The sequence below is a fragment of the Miscanthus floridulus genome, chromosome 17 (genome assembly GCF_019320115.1).
Source record: "Miscanthus floridulus cultivar M001 chromosome 17, ASM1932011v1, whole genome shotgun sequence".
Taxonomy (NCBI): Eukaryota; Viridiplantae; Streptophyta; class Magnoliopsida; order Poales; family Poaceae; genus Miscanthus; species Miscanthus floridulus.
The window spans coordinates 37,155,840-37,170,142 of record NC_089596.1 but is presented as its reverse complement, the minus strand read 5'-3'; the positions used below and the strand labels follow the sequence as shown (position 1 = coordinate 37,170,142).

At 56.4% G+C, this 14,303-nt stretch overlaps 1 protein-coding gene across 1 annotated transcript; it reads right to left on the bottom strand.

Annotated features, from left to right (window-relative positions):
* Positions 1–4,729: 4,729 nt before the first annotated feature.
* On the bottom strand, positions 4,730–6,511 carry LOC136515550 (uncharacterized). The gene is made up of 4 exons (XM_066509108.1): positions 6,290–6,511; positions 5,650–6,203; positions 5,414–5,522; positions 4,730–5,329 (listed from the first exon to the last, which is right to left on the bottom strand). Exons 1-4 carry the CDS (start codon positions 6,509–6,511, stop codon positions 4,730–4,732), a joined length of 1,485 nt encoding a protein of 494 aa, XP_066365205.1.
* Positions 6,512–14,303: the final 7,792 nt, after the last annotated feature.

The following is a 14,303-nucleotide window of genomic DNA, read 5'->3' as shown; positions in this document are numbered from 1 at the left end:
ACACATCGGGCGAACCATCGAGGCCTACGTGGATGACATCGTAGTCAAGTCCAGGAAGGCCGGTGATCTCGTCGGCGACTTGGAGGTTGCCTTCACATGTCTCAGAGAGAAGGGCATCAAGCTTAACCCCGAGAAGTGTGTCTTCGGGGTTCCCCGAGGCATGCTCTTGGGGTTCATAGTCTTGGAACGTGGTATCAAGGCCAACCTGGAGAAGGTCTCGGCTGTGACCAACATGGGCCCGATCCGAGACCTCAAAGGGGTGCAGAGGGTCATGGGATGCCTTGTGGCCCTAAGCCGCTTCATCTCGCGCCTCGGCGAAAAAGGCCTGCCCCTGTACCGCCTCTTGAGAAAGTCCAAGCGCTTTTCTTGGACCACCGAGGCCAAGGAAGCCCTCGCTAGGCTCAAAGCACTGCTCACCAACCCCCCTGTCCTGGTTCCACCCACCGAGGGTGAGCACCTCTTACTCTACGTCACCACGACGACCCAAGTGGTCAGCGCGGCCGTAGTAGTCGAGAGGCAGGAGAAGGGACATGCTCTACCCGTCCAATGACCTGTCTACTTCATCAGCGAAGTGCTCTCCGAGACTAAGACGCGTTACCCCCACATCCAGAAGCTGGTTTATGCCGTAGTCTTGGCTCGACGCAAGCTGCGTCACTACTTCGAGTCCCACCCGGTGACTATGGTGTCGTCTTTTCCTCTGGGAGAGATAATCCAAAACCGGGAGGCCTCGGGTAGAATAGCCAAGTGGGCTGTCGAACTCATGGGGGAGACCTTGTCTTTCGCGCCTCGGAAAGCGATCAAATCACAGGTCCTGGCCGACTTTGTAGCCGAGTGGACCGACACATAGCTGCCACCCGCTCAGATCCAATCAGAATGCTGGACCATGTACTTCGACGGGTCTCTGATGAAGACTAGGGCTGGTGCGGGCCTGCTCCTGGTCTCGCCCCTCGGAGTACACATGCGCTACATGATCCGGCTTCACTTCGCCGCCTCCAACAACATGGCTGAATACGAGGCCCTCGTCAATGGCCTACAAATCGCCATCGAACTTGGAGTGCGACGTCTCGACGTACAGGGTGATTCGCAGCTCGTCGTCGATCAGGTGATGAAAGAGTCAAGCTGCCATGACCCCAAAATGAAGGCATACTGCACGATAGTACGTCGCCTAGAGAACAAGTTTGACGGTCTTGAACTCAACCACGTTGCGCGAAAGTACAATGAGGCCACGGACGAACTGGCAAAGATGGCGTCGGCGAGGGCCTCGGTTCCCCCGAACATCTTCGCCAGAGACCTCCGCAAACCTTCCATCGACTACACCTCGGTGGTGGAAGATGGCTCACCGGTCAAGCCCGTCAAAGGGCTCGAGGCCCCCTCTACCGTCGAGACCTCCGCAGTCGAGCCTGAAGTCATGGAAATCGAAGCAGAGCCTCCCGAGGCTGACCAGGGTAAGGACTGGCGAGCCCCGCTCCTTGATTACCTCATCCGAGGAGAGCTCCCTGTAGACAGGACCAAAGCCCAACAGCTTGCATAATGAGCCAAAACTTACGTCCTCTGCGACCGTGAGTTGTACAGGCAAAGCCCGTCAGGCGTCCTCCAATGATGCATCACTACCGAGGCAGGCCAGGCCCTGCTTTGGGACTTGCACGCGGGAGCCTACGGGCACCATGCGGCGCCTCGGACACTTGTCAGAAACACGTTTCGCCAAGGTTTCTACTGGCCAACGGCGGTTGCCAATGCCACCAAGCTAGTACGCTCCTATGAGGGATGTCAGTACTATGCGTGGCAGACGCACCTCCTGGCCCAAGCCCTCCAAACCATCCCCGTCACATGGCCATTCGCCGTGTGGGGTCTGGACATGGTTGGGCCTCTATAGAAGGCCCCCGGGGGCTACACCCACCTACTGGTAGCCATCGACAAGTTCTCCAAGTGGATCGAGGCTCGCCCGATCACGCAAATCAAATCCAAGCAAGCAGTTCTATTCTTCACTGACATCATCCATAGGTTCGGGGTTCCTAACACCATCATCACTGACAATGGGACACAATTCACCGGTCACAAGTTCCTGATGTTCTACGACGACCACCACATCCAGGTGGCCTGGTCGGCCGTAGGACACCCTAGGATGAATGGCCAAGTAGAGCGTGCCAACGGCATGATCCTACAAGGCCTTAAGCCAAGAATATTCAACCGATTGAAGAAGTTTGGCAAGAAATGGCTTGCCGAACTCCTGTCAGTCGTCTGGAGCCTAAGAAACACCCCGAGCCGAGCCACGGGATTCACACCGTTCTTCCTGGTCTATGGAGCCGAGGCCATCCTCCCCACTGACTTAGAATACGGCTCCCCAAGGCTACAGGCGTACAACGAGCAAAGCAACCGCACTGCCCGCGAAGACGCCCTCGTCCAACTGGAGGAAGCCCGAGACGTTGCACTGCTACACTCAGCCAGGTACCAGCAAGCCCTATGACGCTACCAAGCCCGGCGCATCCAAAGCCGAGACCTAAAGGTGGGCGACCTGGTGCTGAGACTGAGGCAGGGCAACAAGGGCCACCACAAGCTGACCCCACCCTGGGAAGGGCTGTACATCGTCGCTCAAGTGCTGAAGCCCGGGACCTACAAGTTAGCCAACAAGAAGGGTGAAGTCCTCACCAATGCTTGGAACATAGAACAGCTACGTCGCTTCTACCCTTAAATTTCCAAGCATTATATATTTTGTTTCTCGAAATACATTAAAGAAGCGTCTTTAGTTGTTCTAATTTTTCGAGAAACCCCCATCAAGGGGAACCTGTCCCATACTAGGACAAGTCGATTACAAAAAAACCTAAGGACCGGAGGTTCGCCTCAAGAGCAAAAGGCTGGCCGAGCTGAGAGATAAGCCTATGCCTCCGGGCTACGGCAACTCTCTCACCACCTTTCACTCGAGAGGCAGCCCAGGCTCCGAGGGGTTTTTTTCAAAGGACTTGTCTAGAAATCAGAACAGAAGGTAAAACACTTTACGATAACGCTTCAAGGGAGACTCGGCCATGCCTCCATAGGGCCGAGCCTCCCTCGGGGGCTAGAAGGGGGGGGGAACCCGCCTAAGTCCCGGACACCATTTCTTAATCGATTTTTAGTTAAATTCCTACGCCAAACTCTCTCTAGCGTGCTCTAACAGACCATTTGTAAAGAACCTAAGGACCAAAAGTATGTCTCAAGGCTAAAAGGCCGGCCGAGCTATGAGAATGACCTACGCCTCTGAGCTACGACAACTCCCTCACCACCTTTTACCCGAGGGACAACTTAGGCTCCAAGGGAGTTTTTACAGATGATACGTTCGGAGGCGAGACAGAGGACAGAGGCTCGGAAATACAATAAAACGATTAGAAAAAATGTATATATACAAGCACCTCACAAAGGCCTCGACGGCTACAAACGTCACAAATACAGTAATAAATCTAACTTATTACATGGCCCCCTCGGCCCAGGTCAAGGCGCAGGGTCTCCCGCATCGGCAGATGGTGAAGGAGGGACCACCTCCTCTTCGAATAGCTTCGCCAACACCATGCCAGGGCCCTCGACTGCCGCTTCCAGCCTTGTCAGCTCCTCCTCGGCCTCGACGGCATCCTTGGACAGGACATAGCCATCACTAATGCCTTCGACGTCGACGCCGGCATAGTGCGAAGAGATGACGGCCAGGGCGCGTTTGATGCCTGTGTGTAGCGCCTCTCGTAGTCGCTGACACGCTTGGCCAATCAACGCAGTCAGGCGGCTCCTAAGGGAGCTGCCCGATTGAACCCCCTCCATCTCCAAGGCCTCACAGATGGCACGAGCGGCGCTCTGCAGCACCTCGTGCTCCTCGATCTCGCGATCAAGCACTGTCTGCAGCACGACGGAGGCCTCGGTCAACCGTGAGACCTCATCGTCCAACCCTGCGCCAAAACAAGTAGAATGGGATTAAGCGTCAAAGAAAACAAGCCAAACAGGGGCGCGAGGCCTATGGGACTCACCCTTGGCCTTCTCCTTCCAGCGCTGGACCTCGACATGAGAGGCCTCGGCTGCCCTGGAAGCCTCCTTCTCCAGTTCTGCGTCGTGAAAAGAAGTCAGGTGTCGAACGCATGAAAAGACGAATGAAACAAAGGGAACAGGACTCACCCTCAGCCTTTTCCCTCCATTTTAGGGCCTCACCTTGGGAAGCCTTAGCCGCCTTGGTAGCCTCTGCCAAGGCACCTTTCATCAGCTCGTGCGCCCGCTGCTCCGCACCTAGCTACCCGGCGGTGGCTACAGTGGTGGCCCTCACTTCTTCCACCCGAGAGTTGGAGGCGTCTCGCTCGTTGGCCACACAGGTCAGTTCCTCCTCTAGCTCCTTGACCCGTGCCGCCAAAGGGGCGACCTACCCCTGAGCCATGGCCGCCTCAGCCTCCTGGTTGTCACAGCGAAGACAGAGATCCTCCGCCTCCGCGCTCCACGCCGACAGAAGCTCGTTGGCATGGGCGAGCAGCTCCCTCTGCCGACAGAGCTCATCCCAGACGCCCCTCTCCCGCCGAAGGAACAGTGACTTCCCGAAGGACCGGGCCTCGAGCTCCTGGATAGGCAGAACACAAGTTGAGCACTACGAATAAACCCAGAGAAAGACGACGTCACACAAGAAAAGGGGGATACGTACCCGCGAGACCCTGGGCAGGTCATTGGCCACGACGGACAGCGCTGTCCGCAGCGACCGTTCTGCCATGCTGCGGTACTGCTCGAGGGTGTCCTAGCGACCCCCCTCAGCCACGTCCTCAAGTGCAAAGATGGGCTCCCCCTCGGGGTCATCCCGGCTCTGCCACCAGATGCGCGGGTGATCCCACCCATATGGCTTAGGCCGCACTCGCACGAGGGCCGCACTTCCCTCACCCGAAGCCGAAGCCGGCTGTTCCACGGCGCTGGCTGCCCCGGCATCGGCCACCCCCTTCCCTCGGGAAGCATTGTCGGCAGGGATCGGGCGGACCTCCGCCTCCCGGGCGCTCCCTTGTACCGGAAGCGTGCTCTGAATTAGCGGCAGGGTTGAGGCTTGCCTCGCCTCAGTCTCCACCTCCAGGGCCGCCGCCCTCGCCGCGCTCACTCCGGCCTCCACCACTTCGGCCCCAAAGTTCCCGGGCGCCGCGATCTCCACCACCTCGGCCCCTGAGGTCCGGAGGGCCTCGGCAACCGTGGAGACCTCGACCTCGACCTCGCCCTCGGTGGCCTTGACAACCGAGGGGGCCTCGACCTCGACCCCGCCCTCGGTGGCCTCGACAACCGAGGGGGCCTCGACCTTGACCTCGCCCTCGGTGGCCTCCACGACCGAGGAGGTCTCGGCCGCACCCACAGTGGCCTCGATAGCTGCAGGTGCTACGGCCTCACAGAGTGTAGGCTCCTCCTCCTCCTCTCACCCCACGACCGCCTGGGTAGCCCCTACCTGGGCGACCAACTCCTGTGCCTCCACCGCCCCTGGGGCGATGGAACCTGTGCTCACCTTGAGCGCCTTGCGCGGCGCAAAGGCAGGCACTTTTGCCTGACGCTTCCGGCTGAGGGCAAAACACGGTCAGACCCACGACCAAAACAAAAGCAGGAGATGTTAAAAGACTTCACTAGCGAAATACTCACCCCGAGCGGATGCTCAACCGCTTCTTCACCGCGTCCCTCCTCTACAACGGTGGCAGTGGCGCGGCCCCCATATCCGCCGAGGCCGGCCGACCTTCACCGGACTCCGGTGCTCGCTCAACCCCCGGTGGAGCCGGCCCCGCAGCCGCCTGCTCCACCTCTGCCGTCGAGCCCAGTGGGCTGACGGCGTGCTTTCCCAATGCCCTCATCTCAGGCGTATCGGCCTCGACCGTGGGGCGGGCGCTCATCTGCCTTGAGTCGCCGTCTCCTCCTCCTCCTTGGGACGCCGGACCGCCCGCTGACACCCCAAGAACCATCTCCCTGACATCAGGGAGGCGGTCGAGGGGACCCCGCTCCACCTCACCACCATCGTTGCCGCTCGAACCCTCCACCGATGTCGACAGAGACGCCTCCACTGGGAGACCCTCGAGCTTCTGCTTCTGGCAATGCTTTTCCAGAGCATCGCGCTCAACGATCTTCTTCTTACGCTTTGCCGTCTTAGTGTCCTTCTTCCTCTTCTGGGCCTCCGCGTACGCCCGGTTCGCTGCCCGCCACTGTGCGTCTTCAGGGACGGGCGGTGGGGAGGCTCGTATGTCCCTCATCCCCTGCAAAAAACGACGAATATGAATAAGGGCTTAGGCCAAGGAGAGGAACGAGGAGGCCTCGGAGGCTGCAGCCGCACATGACTCACCAGGGAAAGGTACCCCGGCGTCGGGCGCATCGGGAACGGGGATAGGCCGCCGATCTTCTGCCGCCCCTCGACCACCTCATTCACCCGGCACAGAACCTCCTCGTCGGAGAGGGGCGCGGCGGACATCCAGATGCCGTCAATCGGCTCGTCCGGCGTCATCTCGAACAAACGTCGCCGCCGCGCCATCAGCGGCAGCACCCTCCGGCGATGGAAGGCCGTCATCGCCACTGCCGCCGTAAGGCCACGATCGCGCAGCCTCTCTAGCGCCTTCAGCAGTGGCCGAGCCTGTGTTGCTCCTCGCTCGGGACGCCATACCGCTAGTGCTCCGGCTGGACCTCCACTGCCCTCCCAGTATAAGGAGGAAGCCCGCCGTTGTCGTTGCGGAGGTAGAACCAACTGGAGTACCAGCGACGATTGGACGACGTGAGTTGGGCTAGGATGTAGAGGTTCAGCCGGTCCTGACACACTTGGAGAGTGCAGCCGCCGGTCCTCGTCGCCTTCCTCGTGCCCATCATACCCGTCGGCCTAGTGGTATGCGTCACCCGAAACAGGTGAAGCCACAGCTCCCAATGGGGAGGGATTCCCAGATACCCCTCGCAGACAGTGACGAAGGTGGCCGCCTGCGCAATGGAGTTGGGGTTGAAGTTGTGGAGCTCCACGCTATAGTAATGCGGGAGCGCCCGCATGAACCGATCCGCTAGAAGGCCGAAACCACGCTCGTGGAAGGACACAAAGCTCACGACATAGCCGTCGCGAGGCCTCAGCTCTGGTTCGCCTCCCGAAGCCATCCACTCCGGCCTACTGGGATCGGTGATCGGGCAGAGGAGACCGTCGTCGACAAGCTACTGCAACACTCCCACGGTCACATCAGACCGATCCCATGGGTCCACTGGGAGGACCACAACGTTGGCCATGCGCGTGGTGGAGGTCGTAACTATGGCGGTAAGGCTCGCTTTCTACCTCTCACTCCCCCCTCTCTCCCTTCTTCCCGGTGCTCTCTGTTTTTCTTTAGCAACAGCTAGAAGGCAGCAAAGGCAGACACAGGCAAGGTAAGGGGAGAAGGGGTGAGGCTCGTTTCGTATTTATGAAGGGAAGGGAGCAAATCGTGGGTGACGAAATCGGGGAAGTTTCCCCCAAAAATCCGCTGCGGTTATCTAGATCCGGTCTTACCGCCCACGCGCCCACTCCCTCCTCATTAATTGCTCATACGGTTACATCCCATCGGTTGACACCACGTCGTGTCCAACCTCAGCAGCAGCAGGCGCCGTTTCGCCTCCCCGAAAAAGCCGCCTCAAAAGACGCGCCTACCGTTGTTAGCCATAGGGAGAGAAATAACCCCCACCCGATTCCTTTCAGGCAAAGGAACTAGGCACTGAGCCCACTACGGTCCAGGGGTTTGAAGGCTGGGCCCTTAGGGTTTTCGACAGCCGCCCCAGGGCAATAGAGTCAGGGGCAACTACGGGCGAGCCTGTACGAGGCCGAGGCCTAAGCAAGCGAAATGCTTGGGACGCCCTGTGTCGTGTCTGAGATCGGCAGGGAGGTCTCCGAATGGGATCCCACCGTAGGGAGGCACTGAGCCACCGAGGCCCAGCGAACGGCCTCGGCACCCACTAGAGAAACCCTCCGGTACTCTTGGAGCGTGTCTCCGGACCGCTAGCCAACCCCCAGCGAATGGGGTACGGGCCTCCACTCGGACTTACCCGATAACAGCTCACCGGAAATGCCATCGCTCGCGCCCACCGAGGGTAGCGTGGCACATTCCACCCCTCCTTCCGAGCAAAAAGGAAGCGCGAGGGTCAAACAAAAAGTCAGGAGAACCCTTGACGGCCCTCTTGCTCCGCGCAGAGGCTAAGGGACTCTTCCTGCAACACATTGCCGAGGCCCAGCGACTTAGGCTCGCACACGAGGGGGCTCGGCAAAACATACCCTCCTTCCGAGCAAAAAGGAAGCGCGAGGGTCATTCAAAAAGACAGAAGAACTCTTGACGGCCCTCTTGCTCTGTGTAGAGGCTAGGGAGCTCCTTCTGCAAAGACACCGAGACTCTGCGACCTAGGCTCGCACTCGAGGGGGGCTCGGTAGACAGACCCTCACGCGCGAGGGGTGAACCAAAAGCCAGGGGGACCTCTGACCGCTCTCTCGCTCCATGCGAGAGACTCGGGGGCTCCTCCTGCAACTTTGCCGAGACCCAGCGGCTCAGGCTCGCACACGAGTGGGCTCGGCAAACAACCCCCCGTCCGAGTGAAAAGGACGTGCGGGGGACGGACAAAAAAGTTAGGAGGACCCCCGACCGCCCTCTCGCTCTGTGTGGAGGCTCGGGGGCTCTTCCTACACCCAAGATAAAGACAAGCGACCAAGCCCGTTATGGTCCAGGGGTTCGAAGGCTGGGCCCCCAGGGGTTTCGATAGCTGCCCCAGGGCAAAAGAGTTAGGGACGACTACGGGCGAGCCTATACGAGGCCAAGGTCCAAGCAAGCGAAATGCTTGGGATGCCCTGAGTCGTGTCCGAGATCGGCAGAGGTCTCCGAATGGGATCCCACCGTAGGGAGGCACCGAGGCCCAGCGAATGGCCTCGGCACCCACTAGAGAAACCCTCTGGTATTCATGGAGAGCGTCCCTGGACCACTAGCCTACCCCCAGCGAACGGGGTACGGGCCTCCACTCGGACTTACCTGATAACAGCTCACCGGAGATGTCATCGCTCGCGCCCACCGAGGGTAGCATGGCATCTTCCACCCCTCCTTCCGAGCGAAAAGGAAGCGCGAGGGTCGTACAAAAAGCCAGGGGAACCCCTGACGGCCCTCTCGCTCCAGGCAGAGGCTAAGGGGCTCTTCCCGCAGCATCATCGAGGCCCAGCGATCCGAACTCGCATCCATGGGCTCGGCAAACACAATGAAAACCCCTCACTCGAAAGAGAAAAAAGCCCCTGAAGAAGTGAAATCACTCCTCCAGGGCCTCGGGGCTACACCCGGTGGGTGCGCTCGCGCGCACCCACCAAAACCTTGAGTATGAAACACCATCCCGACAGGAACTATCAAGAGCCAATTCTCGTCAGAACCTCAGGGGGAGTGCCTCCACTCCCCCCAAGGCTCGGGGGCTACTGTCAGATACCGTGAGAAGGGGTACCCTAAGCAAGAACCAAAAAATGACTGCTTAGACTTCGTAAAGATCGAAACCAGCTAACAACCGCTGGCCTCGACCGACTCTCCGACTCGCCTGAGGCCCTCTCATCGCTGGCCTCGGGTGACCTCTCACCAAAGGCCTCGGCCAATTCTCCGTATCACTTGAGGCCCCCTCACCGCTGGCCTCGGGCGATCCCCCACCAAAGGCCTCGGCCGACCCCCTCTCGTCACAGGCCTTGGCCGGGTCACCGACCCTCCGCCTCATGTGAGGCGGGCTCGGCAACACTCCACTGCCTCTTCCTTCACCTATCCCTCTGACAAAACGTCACGTCGCATTAACTCAGCCAACTACTGCCACTGACATCGGCCGCATGCTCGGCACAGTACAGCGGAATGGCCGACGGGACGGGAGGCAGGACTAGGCAGGGGTTACCCGCCACTGTGCCCACCGCTATGCACATGGTTGACGCCCATGCCTCACTTTGCTGCCAACTCCTGCTCCGAGAACAACACGGCGTGGGGAGCCACGTCCGGGATACTATGGCCTCGGAATCAGTACCCAGGACCAATAATTCCCTCCAAAGCCTCGGCAGTTTGCTTTAGGGGCTCGGCAGCCTGAGGATCCATGTCCGCCGAGCCCCCCACGATGGCTCGGCCTTGGCATCTGCTGAGCCTCAGCTCCCTATGATGTCATTGCACGATGACCGGCACGTCACCCATCATGTCCTGCCTCAAGGTGTACTGGAGCCCCACGACGCACAAGATCAAGTATGATCAGCGTGTCACTTCTGCACGACAAGGACGAAGCCACTCCATCGACCATACCACAACAGTGGCCGGCTGTAGGGCTCAGACACGCCATCCCCATTCATAGAACACTATGTAGCAACATATGTACGTTCCTGGTTCTCCCTTAGAGTATAAAAGGGAGGGACCGGGGCCATTTCTAAGGACGGAAGAACAACGAGCAGAAAGAGGAACTCACCAATAGAACCACACACTTCTACGCTGCTTGAGAACAACGCCTCAAGCAGCTCGCACCACCCCCGCCGAGACCTGGGGCTAGCTCCCTCTCTCACCTAGCTTGTAACCCCCTACTACGAGCACTCCGGTGCAAGGAATACAAGATCGATCTCTTTGCATCACCATCGGGGATTAGGGGCACGCAGCACAAATTTACTCGTTGGTTAAGGACCCCCCCGGTCCAAAACGCCGACAAGTGTTTTCCTCTCACAACATTTCAGCATAAGCATCAGCATAAACGAACAGGGTGATTGTCTCTCCTTTAAACCATGATATAGCACCTCCATGTGACACATGACTTAATTTTTCACCTCCCAACATTGATAAATCCTTTCATTGTCCACTTAACATTTGAATTGTTTCTGTAACCATAATCAGCATCATCGATCATAGGTATTGAAACTTTCTTCAGTTGTTAGACACCTCTGATCAATCATTTCCCCATATGAGATGAGATCAACATCTGGTGATCCAAGTTGTGCAGCAAAGATCCTGCAACGGAAAGTATGACTTTCAGTCAAGAATCATGCATCCTCATTTCTTTAATTAGGCACTTGCACGAGCTCAGGAAGCAAGAAACTATGGTTCCTACCATCAATGCATTGTGGGAATACACAAATAGAGTTACAGACAAATGCTCATTGCAACATTCTCCAAATGGCGGTGTGAGTACTGAGTAGGCAACCCCTATACCCATTGTCGGAGACAGAGGCATTGATGGCGGGCATTCTCATGGGATGACGCTAGTGTAGGTGTGGGGCGCGGAGTTTGTGGGAGGGTTGAGACATGCGCTCTATGTGTTAGAGCCAGGAGGGCCACGTGTCGGTGAAAAAATCACCGAACGGGGGATAGGTATCGCAAGAGAGAGTTTTGGTGTTGTCAGCTAGATAATGACTGACGAGATCCTAACATATGGGTATGTTAAGCCTCGGGTCCAACGGTTCCCGAATGACAAAGACCCCCTGGCCGGCCCCTCCAGGATCGCTCGGGGACTATACCCATCGGGTACGCTCGTGCGCACCCTCTGAGAAGAAACCCGGCTGAGCTTGACTCTACCGCGACCTCCGCTTGGGGCTCGAGGGCTTGCGCGAGCCCTGAGGCTCCTGATCTATGATGACACTCTGGCCTGGCCCTTGGCTCCTGCCCCGCCAACTATGCTAGCCAAGGTCTGGGCACAAGAAGATAAGCCCCGAGCTACCGAGGCTCGGGGGCTCCCCCGGTGCTGCCCCTTGGGCACGGCATTGTCGGGCACTTTCCCGACAAGGTCATGCACGGGACGTGACACAAGAAGACAAAGCTTCATAATTGAGGTTGTTTGCCAACTTTTCCAATTGATGAAAATAATCATGAAAATCTGTCTCGTAGCAAATTCTAAACTCAAATCACAACTTGTACCTGTTCAAGGAGAAATAGAAACAAAAAATCTTTTCTCATAGCGATGATTTGATCTGGACTTTTTCTAGCCATATTTGATCTAGTTTGAATGATTGATTCTTGTCACACCTGATTTCGTAGAGCCAAAATCGGGTGCACATCACATATGTGCAAAGATCATTTTCCACACATATGACTCGACATCATCAGTGGTAATCAAAAATAGTGTACGGAAAGGAGTATATTATTATTATTATTATTATTACAAGATCATCAGAGTTTGATTACAAGTGAAGCGTCCTATTATAAAGAAAAGGCGAAACATCAATGCCCTCCATAGGAAGGTAGACGACAGCACACGACAGCACACGCGCCTAACACCCGGGAATATCCTCCGGATGCCCGTCCCAAGCTTCATCGTCTAAGTAGCCTTTAATTTTATTTGAGGAATAGCAAGGGTGAGTACTTGTCGTACTCAGCATGTACAAGCAGAAAATAATATGAAATGCAAGGCTTAAACAAGGATAAAGCTGACTCGGGCTTACTGCAGGTTAGCATTTTTAATTGGCAAAGTTTTATTAAAACAACCAGAATTTACTAAGTGAGTAGAGAGATATCGCAACCCTTAGTTAAATGAGAGTACCATCATTAATTATAAAATAATTCCTAAGATTACCATCTCCATCATCACACGGCATAGCCATGCCGAAAACAAAACCAAGGTAGCCACCTCATCATCATAGGACATAGCAATGCCCAACAAATTTCCAGAACCTCCATTTATAGACATGTGGGATCCATTTCTAATCATGTGAGGGTCCAGGCCGCTCGTATCCGTGAGTTCGGCTAATATATCAGTTTTACACTCTACAAAGGTTGTACACTTTCAGCCCAAGTCGTGATTCCCATTTACCCGGGGCTTGCAAGACCCACAAACACTACCAAGGTGAGCAGGTAGGGTTTCACTATGAGACTTTTCATAGTTTCTACTAGCAGGAAGCAACCTGCTAGGATTCAGTCTGGCGCATGGTTAGCCGTCCCCATGGGGAGCCCAAGTAGTCACTCGTAGCTTCCCTCACGAGTGAGGACTACCATACTTACTAACCAAGACCCCCCTTTTGCGCCTACCTTGCCACACTACTAGCAGAAGGTCTGCTAATATGTCAAGCCACAGCCATAATAGCTTGGGGTTGTACGGTATATCCTGGGTGGTCGCTCCACGAACCGGTTCTTAGGGAGGGTGGACATAAGTACCCAAAAACCCATAGGTACTTACTCCCCCTATGTTTCTAAAAAGCCAACTTTTAGTTAATCATTATTTGCAGTGAAGTTAGGATTATATTACCATAACATAAGTAACATGATCCTCTGTGGGTTGCAGCAGCTAAGCATATCCACAATTACCCATGTGAAACCCCCAGGTGCAAGGAAGGATTGATAGGGCTAGTCAGGTCCTTAGGGTTTACCAAATTAAGACACATGCAAGAAAGTAAAATGTAATTAAAGTTAAATAGGTGAACAAAATACTTCAAGGAATATGCCTGCACCTGCCTTCCTTGTAGTTAGGCTGCTTGGGACCTTGTTGATTGGGTTCTTCCCCCATAAATTGCTTCCCATCTATACGCGTCAAATAGTACATACAAAGCAACCATAAATTTAATTAGAAACATTACACCATTACATAGATTAAGCATAACAAACCTACTAAGCTATTCTACATGTCGAGAGGAACTCGTGGGTTCGAGAACCGCTGAAATCAGAGTTAAAATAGAGAAGTTATGCTCATTTTATGAATCAGTGGTAAAATCGTAAATAAGCTGAATTATTTTTGGGTTTAAAATAAATAAAACAGAAATTCATTTGAAATCTAAACTGCGGGTTCAATTTGCCAAAAATTCGAGGGCCTTTCTGCAAAAGCGGCGGCGACCGCCGGCCGCGGTCCACGGGCCAGCGGTGGACTGTACCTGTGGGGGTTATCCACGGGTCCACCGTGGACCGACGGCGCTAGGGGCATGGCGGCAGCCTTGGCCGGCGCCGGCGTGCGTGGCGCGGCGGTAGTGCGGTGCGCGCGGGGAGAAGCAAGGGCGCAGGCGTGCTGCACATGAGGTTGCGGACCCAGCCAGGCTTTCGCCAGCAGCAAGGAGTGGCCGGAGGCGGCGGTGCGTGTGGAGGAGTGGCTCGGCCTCGCCGGAGTGACTCCGGTGAGCCCGTGCGGCGCAAAGATGGAGAGGAAGGAAACCAAGGGCACGGCACGATCCTTACCACACGACGAAGCTCGGTGGCGAGCTCGGCAGGGATGGGACGCGGTAGAAGGGGGAATTCGACGGCGGCAAGCTCGGAATGGAGGCGATGGTGTGTTCGCTATGAGCTGAGTGAGCGAGAGGGCAAGTGAGTGTGAGGGTGGGAGTGAGAGCAGAGGAGGGCGCTCAGCCACCAGCGAGCGTGGGCGAGTGGGCAAGGGGGGGGGGGGCGTGGCTGACTGAGCTCGGGCTGCATGCG

What these genes read in the sequence shown, in the direction of transcription:
- LOC136515550 (XM_066509108.1), bottom strand. Translation starts at nt 6,511, where the DNA reads ATGACGGCCTTCCATCGCCGGAGGGTGCTGCCGCTGATGGCGCGGCGG. An exon ending in GGGGCCGCGCCACTGCCACC is followed by an intron (nt 5,523 to 5,649) that starts GTTGTAGAGGAG and finishes TTTTGCCCTCAG; the next exon opens with CCGGAAGCGTCAGGCAAAAG. An exon ending in CACAGGAGTTGGTCGCCCAG is followed by an intron (nt 5,330 to 5,413) that starts GTAGGGGCTACC and finishes GCAGCTATCGAG; the next exon opens with GCCACTGTGGGTGCGGCCGA.